We start from the raw sequence: 15,313 nt of genomic DNA on the forward strand, positions 1-15,313 counted from the left end.
CAGAAGTATTTGGTTGGTTACTGGCAAATAGGATGCTGGACTAGATATGCCTTTGGTCTGATCCAGAAGGGATTATCTTCTGTTCTTACAAGGTGTTCTAAAATAAGAGGTAGTCCTTAAATCACTACTTTGTAATATTGAACGTAACCCTGCTTTTGAGTTTTGCTTTAGAGATCTGGCAATCCTGCTCTGCGCCACAATTACAGTTTGTTAGTAATGGTTGTCACCTAATGTCAACACATGCTTTATTGTGTGTATAGGTCTTATAAAACAGGTCAGATGGAAAAACATCACACTGGAGTACTATTGATTTATAGATGTGTTTTGAGTAAGGATGAAGTAATGATACTTAAAATACAGATTTGGGAGGGGGGGGAAATCATGGGTCTGTATGTGATACAACAGATTAGATTTATTTCAGATGCATGCTTAAATTCTTGATTCCATCTTCTATAAAATGTGTTGCTCCAGGACCTGAAACTTTGTGGAATGTGGTGGGCAGGGTTTATGAGCTGAACTATCAGTGATCAGAGATGGAGCATGTGTGCATTTTCATCTGCCCACATGAAGCTCTGGTTTTTCATGTTGGGTTCTGCCTCACTTTGTTCCATTGTTCACTGATCTAGTGAATAAGTCATTGGTAACTGCTGGGGGGAAATTGATTGCATATTAAGACTCCATGTTGCAACACTAATGCTTGCCATCTTCAGTCATGTGCTTCCTCACATGATTCCTTCCCGTACCAGCACTGCAAGTGCAGCAGGTCGCTGACCCAACTGTGGGAAATGACCACGTGAGCCCAAAGTTCATGGACAGCTAATGTATTGGGCCCACCTAGTGCTTGCTTCTTGCTTTCTTTTTGATTTCTAATAATTTGAAGAGCTGTCTTATTCTTGTTCTCATATCTTAAAATGAAATAAAAAGCATATGCAACACCTTTCAATTCATGCTGGTTGTGCACTTGTTCTTCTTTGATTGGATATCTGCCTCAACACTCAGTGTTTAGGAAAACTGTAGATTACAATACTGCTCAAAGCATTTGCACTCATCTAAAATTAGGTGTGTTGGGCAGGACATCAACTACTTTGTGTAGATGATTCCATCTGTTCTGTGCTGAAATTATTCTGGAGCTAACAAAGGATATGCAGAGACAATTGTAAACCTGGGGTGGTCTTAACTTGTCTTGCATAGTCGATTCCCCCTTCTATTGTAGTCTATTGAGATGTTAAATGTTCTGAACACTACAAGCCTATCTAATATTCTAATCTGTGTTAAGCTGTTTTCAGTATGCATTCTTGTTCAAATTCAAAGTGCCTACTGGTTCAGATCAAGATCTAGCATTTACACAAGAATCACAGCAACCAGCTAGGTGGTTCATTGGAAATTGGCCCATGCCTTCTGCTCCACCTGTCATCACACTACTATCACAGAGTATAGTTTATCTCATCTGCTCATATTTTGCCTTAGCTGTGTGTTCCTGTGTGTTTTGCCATTCACTCTCTTATGACAGTGTAGTAAAAAAACCCACACATTCCAGCCCCACCCCATAACAGCTGTGAAGTTGTGCGTACAGTTGCATAATAAAAGGTGGCATATGAAAGGTGAAAGTTAAGCAAAGCTTAGAAATCAGAAAGAGGGCTATGAGCATTGATGGAGTGGCTGCAGAAGAAGCTGTAGATGCAACACCTTGAAGTTTATGTAGAGTCTTCTTAAGTAATGGGGAGAGATATTTTAGCAGTTGTTCTGAAGTTACTAAACGGGAGTAAGACAGACAGGAAGGCATACAAGACAGACTTTCAGTTGTCTGGGCTTCATCATACAAAATAAAAGGTCAGATCTTATGTAATGAAGCATAATTTCTCTACACTCGGTACAAGCTTGAAATACAGGTCTCCTCCCTTGAGACTTGACAGTTTAGAGAAAATGAGAGGCTTCCTATTCCTCAGATTTTTTTCCTGTTCAAAATGTTGGTCTTTAATTGCTTCTACTTAATTTGATAATGTAAAAAGAGGTATGTTTATATGATGTATAAATAATTCATATAGTTAAACACAGCCAGTTACGTTGTGGGCGTTATTGTTAGTTGGATTTACGTAACTGTAGGTTTGATAGTGTCCTGTATCCTGTCAGCTTCCCCTGCTGATGTGCCAGGAGTTGCTCTGGTACTTGTAACACTTGCATGAGCATTTTACATAGCATGGCACACAAGTCCATCCTACAGATATCTGTAAAAGCATGCATTCTCTCTACAGTGGTGCCTCGGTTTATGAACTTAATCCTTTCCAGAAGTCTGTTCTTAAATCGAAACTGTTCTTAAACCGAAGTGCACTTTCCCTAATGAGGCCTCCTGCCGCCGGTTCCCTTCCACTGTTTGGATTCCATTCTTAGACCGAGGTAAAGTTTGCAAACCAGGACACTACTTCTGGTGTTGCAGAGTTCGTAAACAGGACTGTTCTTAAACCGAGGTACCACTGCACTAGAGAGTCATGGATACCAGAATTCCATGAACACAGAGATGAGCACGAATGAATACTATAAATAAATAAATAATATGTTGCTCATTTGGCTCCAGCAGATTTTGCAACATCTGGACAGCGCATACAGTTATAGAAAAATATGTTTTGCATAAACATCTTCAAGTGTGATCTTATAGCCCAGGTATCTTCCACCCACTGACCCACCCAGAAAACCCCCTTTCTCTCTGTAGTGTTTAGATCCTGCAGATCTTAATGGCAAAACAGAACAGGAAGCAGTAGCAGCAGGAATTGGTAAATGCAAGAGGAAAAGTGAGGCTTTGACAATGTAGGTACAAGCTCCGGTATGAGTATTCAAATTGCAGAGTTGCTTTTGGAGTATGGTTAGGAACCTTACATAGTTTGCTAATAGTTTCCTAAACTGTGTGTTTCCTTAAAAATAATAATAACTTACTGGGTGATTCCCTTGCAGCCGTAGAAGTGAAATACCCTTTTGACCATGGCTGACAACAGTACGCTCATGTCTGATACAGGGAGGAGTCTCTTGGCAGATTCTTCCATTCTTGACTCCAAAATTACAGAATCTTCAAAGGAGAACCTATTCAGGGGATCAGCTTCAGATGATGAAGGTAATGGAGTGAATGGTTCTTATTTCAGAATGTGGATAAAAGTCACTTGCTATAGAAACTCTTGCAATCTAGCTATGAATCTAGTTATACTTCTCTTTGTATTCCTCTAGTTTTTTCAGATGGGAGCATTCACATGTGTGCTTTTATAGCAATATTTATGTTATACTTAGCTAAAGCACAAAGCACAATGCAGACTCTTTCCTGTAGGCTTATTTTGTTTTTATTTACTAATTAAAGTATTTCTGCTTTGCCTTTGGCTTCACAATGGAACCCCAAGGCAACTGTCAACTTCATTAAAATAATAAAAGCAAGTAGAACACAAACAGCAGCAGCAATAGCAACTTTATAATGGGTAAATATCAAAACCACAGATGTAAATTGTGAATATATTATTGAAAAGTGCACAAACCTACAAAAAAAATTCTTTTTGTCTGATGACATATAAAGAATAAGCTTGTGGGATTTTTTATTGGATAGCAAGGTGTTCCATAATCTCTAAAGGCCCATTTTGCACATAATGCTAAGCCCAACCAGTGGCTTGGCGTGAACAAACAAACGTGTTTCTCCCCAGGCCTTGCTTCTGCTGCACTACCTGCACTAAGCAATGCACTACCTGCAATGCACTACTTGCACTACCTGCACTAAGCAATGGTTTAGCTCAGCATTAAACGTGAGCCCAGACTTGTGGTTGGCCTCACTCTAGACCAGAGGTTTTCAACCTTTTTGAGTCCATGGCTCCCTACATTCTTTCCTCGGCACCCCTGTGGGGCTCAGGAGCTCAGTTATGTCACCCCTTGCCTTCTGAGCTGGCAGCCTCTTGCCTTTTTTCAAACACCCTCTCTTGTGGAGGGTTCCCTTGGCCTTCTCCCTTCTCCTTGGGAGTCCCCTGTGCCTCCCCAGTCTCTGAGCTGCCCCCCTGCCCCAAAGAGAAGTGCCTCTTCACACTGCCCTACTGGGGCATCGGAAGAGGATGCCCCTACTGCATTATCTGGATCCATTTGCAACCAAGATTCAGGCCTAGCTTCAGAACGGAGTCAGCCTTGGTTACCCTGACCCATTACCTTTATCAGGACAGGGATAGAGGGAATGTGATCCTGTTGCTTCTCTTTGATCTCTCAGCATCACTCAGTACCATTGACCATATTGGTTGGATCGACTAAGCGAGTTAGCAGTAGGAAATACGGTGATTCTACAGGGCTGTTTTCAGAAAGTGACACTAGGAGACTCCATCTGCCTTAGTGGCCCAACAGAGACTGGCCAGAGGTGAATGTGAGGTCAGCACCTTACCTTGGGAGACAGCAGTGGGCACTGCCGGGCCTGCATGGTGGAAAGGCTCCCCTTCGGCTCCGGGCACTCAGCTCCCAGGGAGGCCTTGCACACAGCCAGCACAAGAAAGCCAGAGCGGTGCCTGCATGCCTGCCTGGCCTCCCACTTGTCTGTCCGTCCCAACAGCAAGGGCTGGTTGGGCTCCCTCGCCTACTTGCTTGCTTACTCCAAGGCTGCCTCAGCTCCTGGCAACCAGCACCCCCTGGCCAGCCCCAGAGCCACCATTCACCTGGGGAGCTTGTAGCTAGAGCTGTTGCAACAAACAGCTGTGCAAACCTTTGGGAGGCAGAGACGTGAGAGGGCATCAGAGGAAGGGAGGAAAGGAAAGAAGGACGGAGGCCAGTGTTGCCCACAGCACCCCTGACCATCATTCAAGGCACTCCAGGGGGCCAGAAACGGAACCCCCATGCTAAATGGTTGCTGCATGTATAGGTGAATTACATGTATAAAAGGATGTTATTAGGAATATAAGCTTCTTCTACTTCCTCTCCCTTGTTGAGAGAGGGAAGATAGGTTGCTTTAATTCTGCAATCATAAGTTTAGATACTGTTTGTTCTTTTCCCCCCTCTCCCAAAAGAAGAAATGCCGCAGATTGAAACTAGGGTAGTCCTACCGAAAGAAGCTGCAAAATGTGAAGAACTTCTGAAAGCTTTGGAGGTAAGATTTATCAGGCCCCCAACATGATGCCCATGACTGAACTTGTGCCCTTGAAGATTTCTGGTGCTCTCAAAATTCTAAATGCCCATGATCCCAAAATGGTATGCGATCCCTCATGTTATTGAAAACTTGTAGTTGAGGCTTTGGATTATTTCGTTCTCATACTGAAGTTCTCCTCTTCTGCAGACCATTAAGATAATGGAAGTTCCCGTTATAAAGATAAAGGAAGCTAGTTCTGGTAAATCGGAAGAAAAACTTATTAAAAGTATTATCCATATGGTATGTTGGGGCAATTACGTGTACGTGTCTGCATGCAGTCTTTTGCACTACTGGGACAGAAGTGGGCAAAATCAACAATCTCATCACTTGGTATATGGATAATATAAAAGCACAGTAGTAGTGAATGGTGCACAATGGAGCTAGCTGAATCGAAGCTTTGACACTTTGGGGTGTTGGCATTGGTTCTGAATTGATGTACACCTGTGATCGTTACGATGATGCATCTCATGCTCATGAATTAGAACTCAAATTTAACTATTAAAACTCTGCTTCTATCTGCAAAAAAGGAGTCATGTTTCTGTTGAGCTAGCTTCAAATTTAATGGGCAGTTTCTAACTCATTTTTATTGAAATAATCCTGCTATATAACTTATAGGCAGAAAAACATTTTTGTTAGCTTTACTATTGTAAATAATACTTGACTTTTTTGTAAACAATTGAAGGAAATTAAAGTGCCCTACATAAAGACGGATTCAGTGGAGGAGTATAAGAATTCCGATTCGCCAGAATTTGAGACCATTTTTGTGATAGCAGACTTTCAAGATTCCATTTTCAACGATTTGCACAAAGCTGACTGCAGAGTCCTTGGGCCCCCAATAGTACTGCACTGTGCCAGAAAAGGCGAGGTAAGAATGTACATTGTAAGAGATCTTGAAATGGTGGCTAGCATCTGTTTTAGACATGCATATATTTGGATACAATCATGGCTTCCCCTGTAACTCCTGAAATTGGGACCTGTTTAAAAATGTATTTTATTCACTTGTCCTTTGGGATACATGTTGAATTCTTGATCCATGTCTGTATTAAATAGCACAGTCATAATCTTTGACAGATCTGTTTTCACTCATTTTTCCACCTTACTGTGTGGCTCTCTGATATCCGTAGTGCAACATTTGAATGAAGCACACTTCTGCATCTAATACTTGAAAAAAAAAAAAGAGTCTTGTGGTGCCTTAAAGGCTAACAGGTTTATTAGGGCATAAAAAAAAATACATCCAGGGACGCGAGTGGCGCTGTGGGTAAAACCTCAGTGCCTAGGACTTGCTGATCGTAAGGTCGGTGGTTCGAATCCCCGCGGCGGGGTGAGCTCCCGTCGTTCGGTCCCAGCTCCTGCCCACCTAGCAGTTCGAAAGCACCCCTAAGTGCAAGTAGATAAATAGGTACTGCTTTATAGCGGGAAGGTAAACGGCGTTTCCGTGTGCGGCACTGGTGCTGGCTCACCAGTGCAGCTTTGTCACGCTGGCCACGTGACCCGGAAGTGTCTTCGGACGGCGCCGGCTCCCGGCCTCTTGAGTGAGATGAGCGCACAACCCTAGAGTTGGTCACGACTGGCCCGTACGGGCAGGGGTACCTTTACCTTTACATTTAAAAAATACATCCATAATGAAAATGTACACTAAACAAAACATGTTAATACAGGAGGTTCTGATCAGGTCTGTGGTCCTTTTCTTGCATTGCTGTAACTGTGTTTTCTTATTCCCACACAAATCTCTCCTCCTCCCTAGGGAGTCTTTAGCTTTAGCATCCTTTGTCTTGTAAATGTGACTTCTTCATTTAGATGTTAACAAGAACAGTATAGGAAGAAACAACCAGGAAGTGACTTCTATAGAGCTGTAGGTTTGATTAAACCAGTCCCCTAGTTCCCTGAATGGGTGCCAGTTTATCCTTCAAGTGCATGATTTTCACACAAGCTTACTTAATTGTCTTGGGGCGTCTTCTGTGACAACTAACCAGTTTACTTTTATTTCAGCCTCTGCCTTTCTCATGCCGCCCGTTGTACTGTGCCAGTATGCTGAATCTTGTGTTATGCTTCACAGGATTCAGAAAGAAAGAAGAATTGGTAAGATTGTCTTTTTTCCATGTCCCTTAGAATAGTTCACCTACACTGAATAATAGTTGAAGAGGTTGCAATATTGAGTGGAGATCCGAATGGAGTTTGGAACTGACTGCTATAGCAGCACCACTTGAGGAATGTGCAAAGAAGTTTTTTTTTTAAAAGTCACAAAGGGAATAGTGTGATGGACATGAAATGGAGACACCTCGATTCAAGCTTCCACTCAGCACTGAGTGATATTCAGCTGTGGGATGGGGACTGGTCCAACTTGAAGACTTGATGTGTATATGTTCCTGCAGGCATTTTAAGGGCATTTTCTGATTTTATCTGCTGATTTTTATTTGTTATGTGCTTTCTGTGATTTTTATGCACACTGCTTGGAAATTTTTGTATATAGTTGAAATAAACAGAATGGGCATAATGCGATATACACCACCATATGGGGTCCTCCTATGGAAGACAGAAATACAATTATGAGACACAAGTTGGTTAAACGTACCAAATGTTTGTGGGATAATACTGTGAGTGCTGATTAGTGGAGTTAACTCACTGCAGTCAGCAAGTAGTTAGCTTCTCTTTCTGCCTCTGGGTGTCTTCACTAAACATTCCTTTAAAGTTTTGGATTTTAACCTACTCCTTCCATGTGGTAGAGTAGTGTGGCATTTGTGGGGTGAGTAACTAGGCTTCGGACCGTTCCAACTCGTATACAGTTTTTTCAGTTACCCTCACAACATTGTAGCCAATTGGAAATGGAGTAGACACCTGCTTCTGCTTCCCCTTAATTGCCAGGTTCATAGGATGAATTTTTGACTCTCCTGTGCAAAGCACTCCTAAGCAAACCTTGCTCCGAACTCTTGACCCTCCTGTGCAGGAATGCCTTTAAAGAGAGAAGTAACCATTTTACAACCCAAATGTTGCAACGTAAACCGAAAGGAGAATGGCTGGAAGTACTGTTGCTTCATACATTGAATTGCAGACGGCATATTACCTTGGTCTAATAGCAATTTTGTTTAAAAAATAAATAGAAAACTAACTGGAGCCTAATTTTGTTCATAGGTGAAGCTGGTGACTTTGGCTCATCATATGGGAGGGATTATTCGACGGGATTTCAATTCAAAAGTTACACATTTGGTGGCTAATTCTACGCAAGGAGGCAAATTCAGAGTATGTTCATTTCCCTTTCTAGTTCAGAGTTTGGGTGCAGAATATGTTTTTTTTGCATATACCAGGCATACAATGCAAAGGGATGATAAGTATTGTATCTACATTAAGCTGTGGGCAGGAGTAAATGGATTTTGCATTTAAAGTTTTTGATTGTGCGTCTTTATTTTAAGAGGCATTTCAATATTTTGAAGGATGTCTTGGAGGTGTATTAGAGTGGCATTTTGAAGTTGCATAACTTTTCATTTAAATGTCAACTCCAAAGCAGTTGAAGATAAAATTCATGTAGATAAGTATTCTGTTGCAAAGCCTATACTTGCAGCCTGGTGCTCTCAGCTGGAGGTCTAAGAATGCAGTACAGTAGTTCTTATGGAGCTACCTTACGACCCAGTGGCAGGAGATGTTTAATACTGTAACTGGACAGCAGTTTTGTTCCGGTTTTGTTGCATCCGGCCATATTTAAATGAAATCTCACTTGTGTCTACGTTTCCCACAGGAATGCAGCGAAGTACACCATAGCTGTCTTCCATGAGCAAACATCTATTTTATCTAAATCATTTTAAATACAGTTGACCCTCCGTTTATGGCTTAGTAAAGTAATGAATTGTCCATATTCATATATATGATGGATTTATTGAGGGCTGGATAATATGGCTCCCTTCCAAAATGTCGGGGTGGATAGACATAAATCATTGATTGAAAACCTGATTCACATTGGCTTCCCCCTCCTGCAGAAGGACTGTAGCTCAGTGGTAGATTATCTGCTTTGCATGAAGAATGTCCCAGGTTCAGTCCCTGGCATCTCCAGGTGGGATTGTATGTACCCAGTCTAGAATGTACCCAGTCTAGAATCCTGGGGAGACTATGCCAATCAGTGTAGACAATACTGAGATAAATGAACCAATGATCTGGCTCCATTCCCCCTGTTATTTGAATCAAGGAAGCAATTCAATTGTTTTAATATTTTAATATTACGTAATTAAAGCTTGCCATTAAATAAAGCTTTTATATTACACGGGAGCAGAATCTGACCCCCTCTGGTCATGAAGTCTGTGTGTAGTCAGGAATTTCTAATGCCTTCCTGCAGAAGAAAGGTGGGAGGAAAAAATGTGCAAGCCTGAGTATTGCCAAACCATGTTTTGGTGTTGGATTTTAAATATGTGGGTGCATGTTTCACTATTATAATGTTTGACTCCAAAGGCCAGATTTCACCTGCTTTGTTCTTTGAACTTTGTGTTTCAATAGGGGCCCATGGATTCAATTTTGTGAGCTTGCCACACTTCCACTAACATCCAGTGTTAAAGTACAGATCTTTTTTTAAAAATTAAAAAAGCCCACAAATGTTAATTCTGTTTATCAAGCATAGATTTTTGTGTTTTGTGAAATACTGTGATCTTTACTAAGTAAGCCTTTGCAAGGGCATTCTCTTTTTCAGTCTGCATAGGAACAGTACCTGTTAACCTCTTTCTCTGCTGATTTGCAGGCAGCTGTGAGTCTAGGCACACCCATCATGAAAGCAGAGTGGATTTATAAGGCCTGGGAGAAAAGGAATGACATGTATGTATACATTCTTCAAAGTGGCATTGGTATTTGCACTTGCGTGCAGGACAGTGAGCAGAAACCATTTTCTGCATAGGAAAACATAGTGCAACAAGGTTTAAATCCCTCATCCCATTTCCCCCCCACTCCTTAGTGACTTCTGTGCTGCTGCTGAGGAATTCAGGAAAGAATTTAAAGTCCCCCCATTTCAGGACTGCATGTTGAGTTTTCTTGGATTCTCTGACGAGGAAAAGAAGAGCATGGAAGAAATGACAGAAATGCAAGGTAAATGTGAAAAAACCATTGCACTAAAAGAGTCTATGTACATAAAATGCTTTAAACCTCCTCGTGCCCTGGACAAAAACACTACTATCACTGTAAAAAGATACTTTGGGGGGGGGGGGCGCACATATTAAATAGCCAGCATGTTATTATATTGCTGATACTACAGATTTTGATGCTCTGTTTTACTGAGAACGTGTTAGTGTTCATATTTGTAAATGTATTATAGCAGTTGATGACTTGTTTAATGAACTGTATACCCCTCTATTATACCTATCTATGGAATCATGCTTTTCTACTGATTTGCACTTAAAAAAGGTTGACGTCGCCATCTAAAGCAAGTCTAAATGCCAAGAATTCATTACAGAAGAGATGTCAAATGCTTAAGCTGTATCTCAAATTGCATTTGTGCAGATTTGTGCTTTTTCTTTAATTCATGTACAGCTTCCTGAACGTAAAAATGTGGAGAGCCAGCTTTGTATCATGCATAATAACAAAAATCTGAAGCTGTGTGAAAGAAATCAGTGCTCTCTCCTTTAAATATGTTATTCTAAGTATGGTTAGCGTTGTTTGTAGGTGCTCTACCGTTCTTGGAGCACTCCATATCTTCATATCCCTTACGCTAACCTTCAAAAAGGCCAGTATTATTCTCAAAGTACAGACAGAAGAAATAAGCAAGTTCCATGTAGTGAGTTCATAGTTGTGAGCTTTCAAGTAGGGACATTTAGGTTTATCCTCTTAGCCAGTATGTAGCACCAACTAGTGATGCCCTTCTCCAGTCTCTAAAATCTGCATCTGCTTGTCATTGAGCCTCAGGTTTCTTCTATATCTTCCTTTCTAAACTCTTATTCTGAATAAATAAGGGTTTGGGGCACCTGTGGTCCTCTTCCTAATTTCATGTGTGTGGCAAGGAGGGGAAAATGATGAAGACGAGTGGCAAAAAGAGATGTGCCCCAGCTAGATTTGGCTCTGTCCCCTGACAGATTACATGTAAGGGACAGAGGAAAGTCTCCTCTCCCCTGCCTTACATAATATTTTGAGAATAACTTTGCACATTTTCCACTGGGAAATAAGATTCCCGCCTCCCTTGGTGTTACTGTAGTGTGTTGGAATGAAAATGTAGAATTTGTAAGTGTAGAATTTAGGAAGAAATGGATTAATCTTGTCAACTCTCTTTTGTCTTCAGGTGGACAACACCTGCCTGTTGGTGATGAAAGGTGTACTCATCTCATAGTTGAAGAAAATACTGTAAAAGACCTTCCATTTGAGCCATCACAGAACCTCTACGTTGTAAAGCAAGAGGTCAGTTTTAATAGAAAATCCTGGATTCTTAAAATGCGTCCTAAGCCTAAACCCCTTGGCTTTTGCTATTCAGTAGCTATTTTTAACGTTGGCGATGATGGATTGTTGTATATGCTTGAGCAAATCACAGAAAATGTTTTTTCTCCCTCTAGTGGTTTTGGGGAAGCATTCAGATGGATGCCAAAGCTGGAGAATCCATGTACCTTTTTGAAAAGGTGAGCTGCTACAGAAGGAAATCTAGAACATTGAAAGCAATTTATAGAACCAGAATGGGATCTTTAATCTGGGCAATTCTTGGTATTAGCTTATTAATGAAATAGAAGATGGGATTTTGGGATGATTTTTAAACACTTCAGTTCCATTAACTGTGTCAAAGCATTTTTTGTTTCTATGTTTATGTAAAACACTTACGGCCACTATTATGAGTAAAACTCAATTAGGGCAGCTTATGCAGTGGCCCAGTTCACTAGTTGACTCAAACCATAGTTTAATACAAACAATGGTTAAATGTGAAGCAGCAGCAGATTGCAGCTCAGAAGCTCTTGTGGCACTCCTCCTCCCCTGGTGCTGTGCCAGAGACGAAACAAGGCAGAGTTGTGCTTGTCATGTCATCTGAACCAGAGCTTGTGGCTTCCTTCCCCTAAACAAACCATGAGAGATAAACCAAGAACAAAGCTTAGCTACTACTCATGGTTTGTTTGGAGAGAAACAAACCGTCAGCGCAGGTTTTGACAGCATAATGAGCCAGATTCTGGGTTGTTTAGTTTGTGGGAGCAGCAGTGCAGGAACTTTTGAGCAGTGTGCACCACCATGCTATTTGTTCCCATTAAACCATAGTTCATATTAAACCATGGTTTAATCTGTCATGTGATCTAGATCAATAAGAGACTGAAATGCAATTTCTAACAACAAAATAGAATAGAATACAAAGCCACCTATGAAAATTTGAGTAGTAATAAATGCGCATCCAGCCCAAAAATAAAACACTTTTTCCCCCACAAGAAAGACCATCACCTCAAAGGAACTCAATAATAGCAGAAGATAATTACTAAAGAATCAGCCAGTGAAAATAATTGGGTCTTCAAGGCCTTCCTGAAGGGCTATAGTAAGCTTTACAGTGAAACCAATAATTCATTTCAGTAGCAGGATTTTACAGCTTCCTGTGGTTCTAAGCTGTAGAGCAGGAGTACAGTTACCTGTCTGAATGTTTATATTTCATTGCAGTTAGACAGTCCTGAACTGAAAACGTCTGTCTCACAACTTTCACTGAGTACTCCAAATAGCAACCGGAAGAAACGTCGCTTAAGAGAGACCCTTGCTCAGCTGACCAGAGAGGCAGACATGTCTCCCTTCCCACCTCGGAAGCGGCCATCAGCTGAGCATTCCCTTTCGATGGGATCCTTACTTGATATTTCCAATACTCCTGAATCGGGCATAACTAATGGAGGTAAAGCAAAACCAGCTCCGTGTCACTTAATAGTTGTGGCAAAAATAAAACTCTTCTGAATACTGACACGAGTAACTGATTTTTCCCTTCTCAATACTATACAGGGAGCAGGATAGAATTGAGGAACATGGATATTGGTAGACAGAAGGGCAACTCTCATTTCTATAGACTTAGTCGGATGAGGAGGAAATCATGCAGGCTTTCCAGATGTATTCCTCTGGATAACGTTGCTCGTAAATGTTGCATAAACTCCTTAGAAAATCTGCAACAAACCATCAAGGCAGCTAGCAGTAAGCCACCTGAAAGCCTAGTTAATGAAGCACCTCAAATGAATCTTCAGAAATTCATTATTTTCCCAGTCGAAAGCAAGGAAACTTCTGTAAGCCTCCGTTCCATTCCAATTTTGAAAGATGTTGTCTTATGCGAACATCATCCAGTTAGAGAGGTACCGAGAACATCGCAAGGTGATGATGAGCAAATTTCCTTAATTTTTTTAGATTGCAGTGACCATTTAGGTAATGCAGAACTTAATTTGGGGCATGAGTCGTGTACTAAAGGGGATTTCAAAATACAGATTGGATCCGTTTGTGGCACCTGACTTCCAAGGTGAACCAAGTTTGCCCCAGCAAGAGTAGAGGTGGAGACATCTTACTGATGTAAATAAGTTTGCTTCAACTTTACCAGCTTCAGTGCTGAAGTGCAGGAAGTGAGTTGTGAGAGAAGCAGCAAGGAACAAGACCATAAAGATGAGTGTAGTTTTTATGATGGAACACAGGTTAATGACAATGATAGTTGGATAGGAAGACTTGAACCAACCTTTGAATCCAATTCAGATGCTGGTTTCGCTTGCACTGCTTCAGTGCTCATAAGAAGTAAGCTAGGTGCTGTTCAGATTCCTGATAAGTTCTGCACCTGAAATCCTTGGCAATTTTCTACAATAGAATACAAAAAAAAATTACTTCTGGTATCAAAATATTTTGGGGATATTCCCTAATATTGCTAAAATAATGGGCATTGCCTATTTTATAATACAGTGGTGCCCCGCAAGACGAATGCCTCGCAAGACGAGAAACCCGCTAGACAAAAGGGTTTTCCGTTTTTGAGCTGCTTCGCAAGACAAATTTCCCTATGGGCTTGCTTCGCAAGATGAAAACGTCTTGCGAGTCTTGCGATTTTTTTCGCTCTCCCCCCCCCTTTCTAAGCCGCTAAGCCGCTAATAGCCTTTTAGCCGCTAAGCCGCTAAGCCTTTAATAGCCGCTAAGCTGCTAAACCGCTAATAGTGTTAATCCGCTAAGCCGCTAATAGGGTTGCTTCGCAAGACGAAAAAACCGCTAGACGAAGAGACTCGCGGAACGGATTATTTTCATCTTGCGAGGCACCACTGTAGTAGCACAGAGAGAAAGTGGTAGCTAGAACTTCACCTTGCCTGGTGGCACAGAAAGTAAGGGCTTTTCCTGTTCAAGCAGGTTTTTATTTTGTGTGAGTTTAAAAAGTTGGAAGAGCACTCAAATCTTCATATTTAAAATGGATTAACATATCTAATGGAAACAGTTGTCTTAAATAGATCACCTGTTTAGAATCCATGGTAGTTTCCCTGCTTGTAAAAAAACACCCCCCCACACAAATAAACACTCGTCATTTTTACGTCTTGTGTCTCCATCCTTTACAGAAACTCCAAAATCATGTGCAAAGCCATCCAAAAACTCGACTCCTTTTCTGCCAAAGCAGTCTGCGAGATGGCAGGTTGCAAAGGAGCTGTATCAGACGGAGAGCAACTATGTTGATATCCTGACAACCATAATCCAGGCAAGTCGATAGGTCCCCCCTGTACCTGATGAAAACTTGCTACAAATCAATAGCACCTCACTTTCCAAAAAGATCCATTATAAGGGGCCTCTGCTACAACTACTATTGCAGTAACTGCCCTCTGAGGGCTGATGGGCACCTTACACGGCAGCCATGTTGTCTGTATGCTGTGCGTGTCTCATGCCAGATAAGGAGAGGTGTGTCTGCAAAGGATGTGATGTGGAGGCAGTCATGCGCCAGGAAGCTTTGGCTTGCCTGTGCTTCTGGCACTTGTCTACCATGTACATATGACTGAGGTTTAAATAGGCTTTTTTTTTTTTTACATGGCGATCCTTCAGTTCTCCCATCCAGATGATTGATTGGTTTCATGCTTGCTCATCTTCACCAGTGCTTTAGCAGCAGGTGCTCCTACACCGCTTACTGGCCCCACCCATCTTCCATATTTTAAAGACTAGCCTGACAGCCATGCCTAGTCAGCAGCTGTTTTTATTGGAGCGCCATTGTGAGAAGGGGCCGAAGAGTGACAGGTCTGTGCCTGAACATGACCTGCCAAGAAGTTATGTTAGCGCTGATGCAGA

The 15,313-nt window shown here is 41.5% G+C and overlaps 1 protein-coding gene across 17 annotated transcripts in view; it reads left to right on the plus strand.

Moving 5' to 3' along the window:
• ECT2 (epithelial cell transforming 2) overlaps positions 1 to 15,313 on the plus strand; it is a 44,017-nt gene that overhangs the window by 2,038 nt on the left and 26,666 nt on the right. For 3 of the 17 annotated variants that reach the window (XM_053390568.1, XM_053390559.1, XM_053390560.1), the window contains exons 2-14: positions 2,947 to 3,103; positions 5,007 to 5,086; positions 5,273 to 5,365; positions 5,808 to 5,990; positions 7,115 to 7,204; positions 8,255 to 8,362; positions 9,843 to 9,916; positions 10,053 to 10,183; positions 11,367 to 11,482; positions 11,635 to 11,697; positions 12,707 to 12,929; positions 13,034 to 13,393; positions 14,599 to 14,735. In XM_053390568.1, coding sequence (XP_053246543.1) covers positions 2,974 to 3,103; positions 5,007 to 5,086; positions 5,273 to 5,365; positions 5,808 to 5,990; positions 7,115 to 7,204; positions 8,255 to 8,362; positions 9,843 to 9,916; positions 10,053 to 10,183; positions 11,367 to 11,482; positions 11,635 to 11,697; positions 12,707 to 12,929; positions 13,034 to 13,393; positions 14,599 to 14,735 — 1,788 coding nt within the window. In that variant the 5' untranslated portion in view covers positions 2,947 to 2,973. Of the gene's footprint in view, positions 1 to 2,369; positions 2,395 to 2,946; positions 3,104 to 3,380; positions 3,456 to 5,006; positions 5,087 to 5,272; positions 5,366 to 5,807; positions 5,991 to 7,114; positions 7,205 to 8,254; positions 8,363 to 9,842; positions 9,917 to 10,052; positions 10,184 to 11,366; positions 11,483 to 11,634; positions 11,698 to 12,706; positions 12,930 to 13,033; positions 13,394 to 14,598; positions 14,736 to 15,313 lie in introns of those variants that run through there. The other 14 variants (XM_053390571.1, XM_053390570.1, XM_053390569.1 and 11 more) reach the window with 11 other exon arrangements.

The sequence above is a fragment of the Podarcis raffonei genome, chromosome 5 (genome assembly GCF_027172205.1).
Source record: "Podarcis raffonei isolate rPodRaf1 chromosome 5, rPodRaf1.pri, whole genome shotgun sequence".
Lineage (NCBI taxonomy): Eukaryota > Metazoa > Chordata > Lepidosauria > Squamata > Lacertidae > Podarcis > Podarcis raffonei.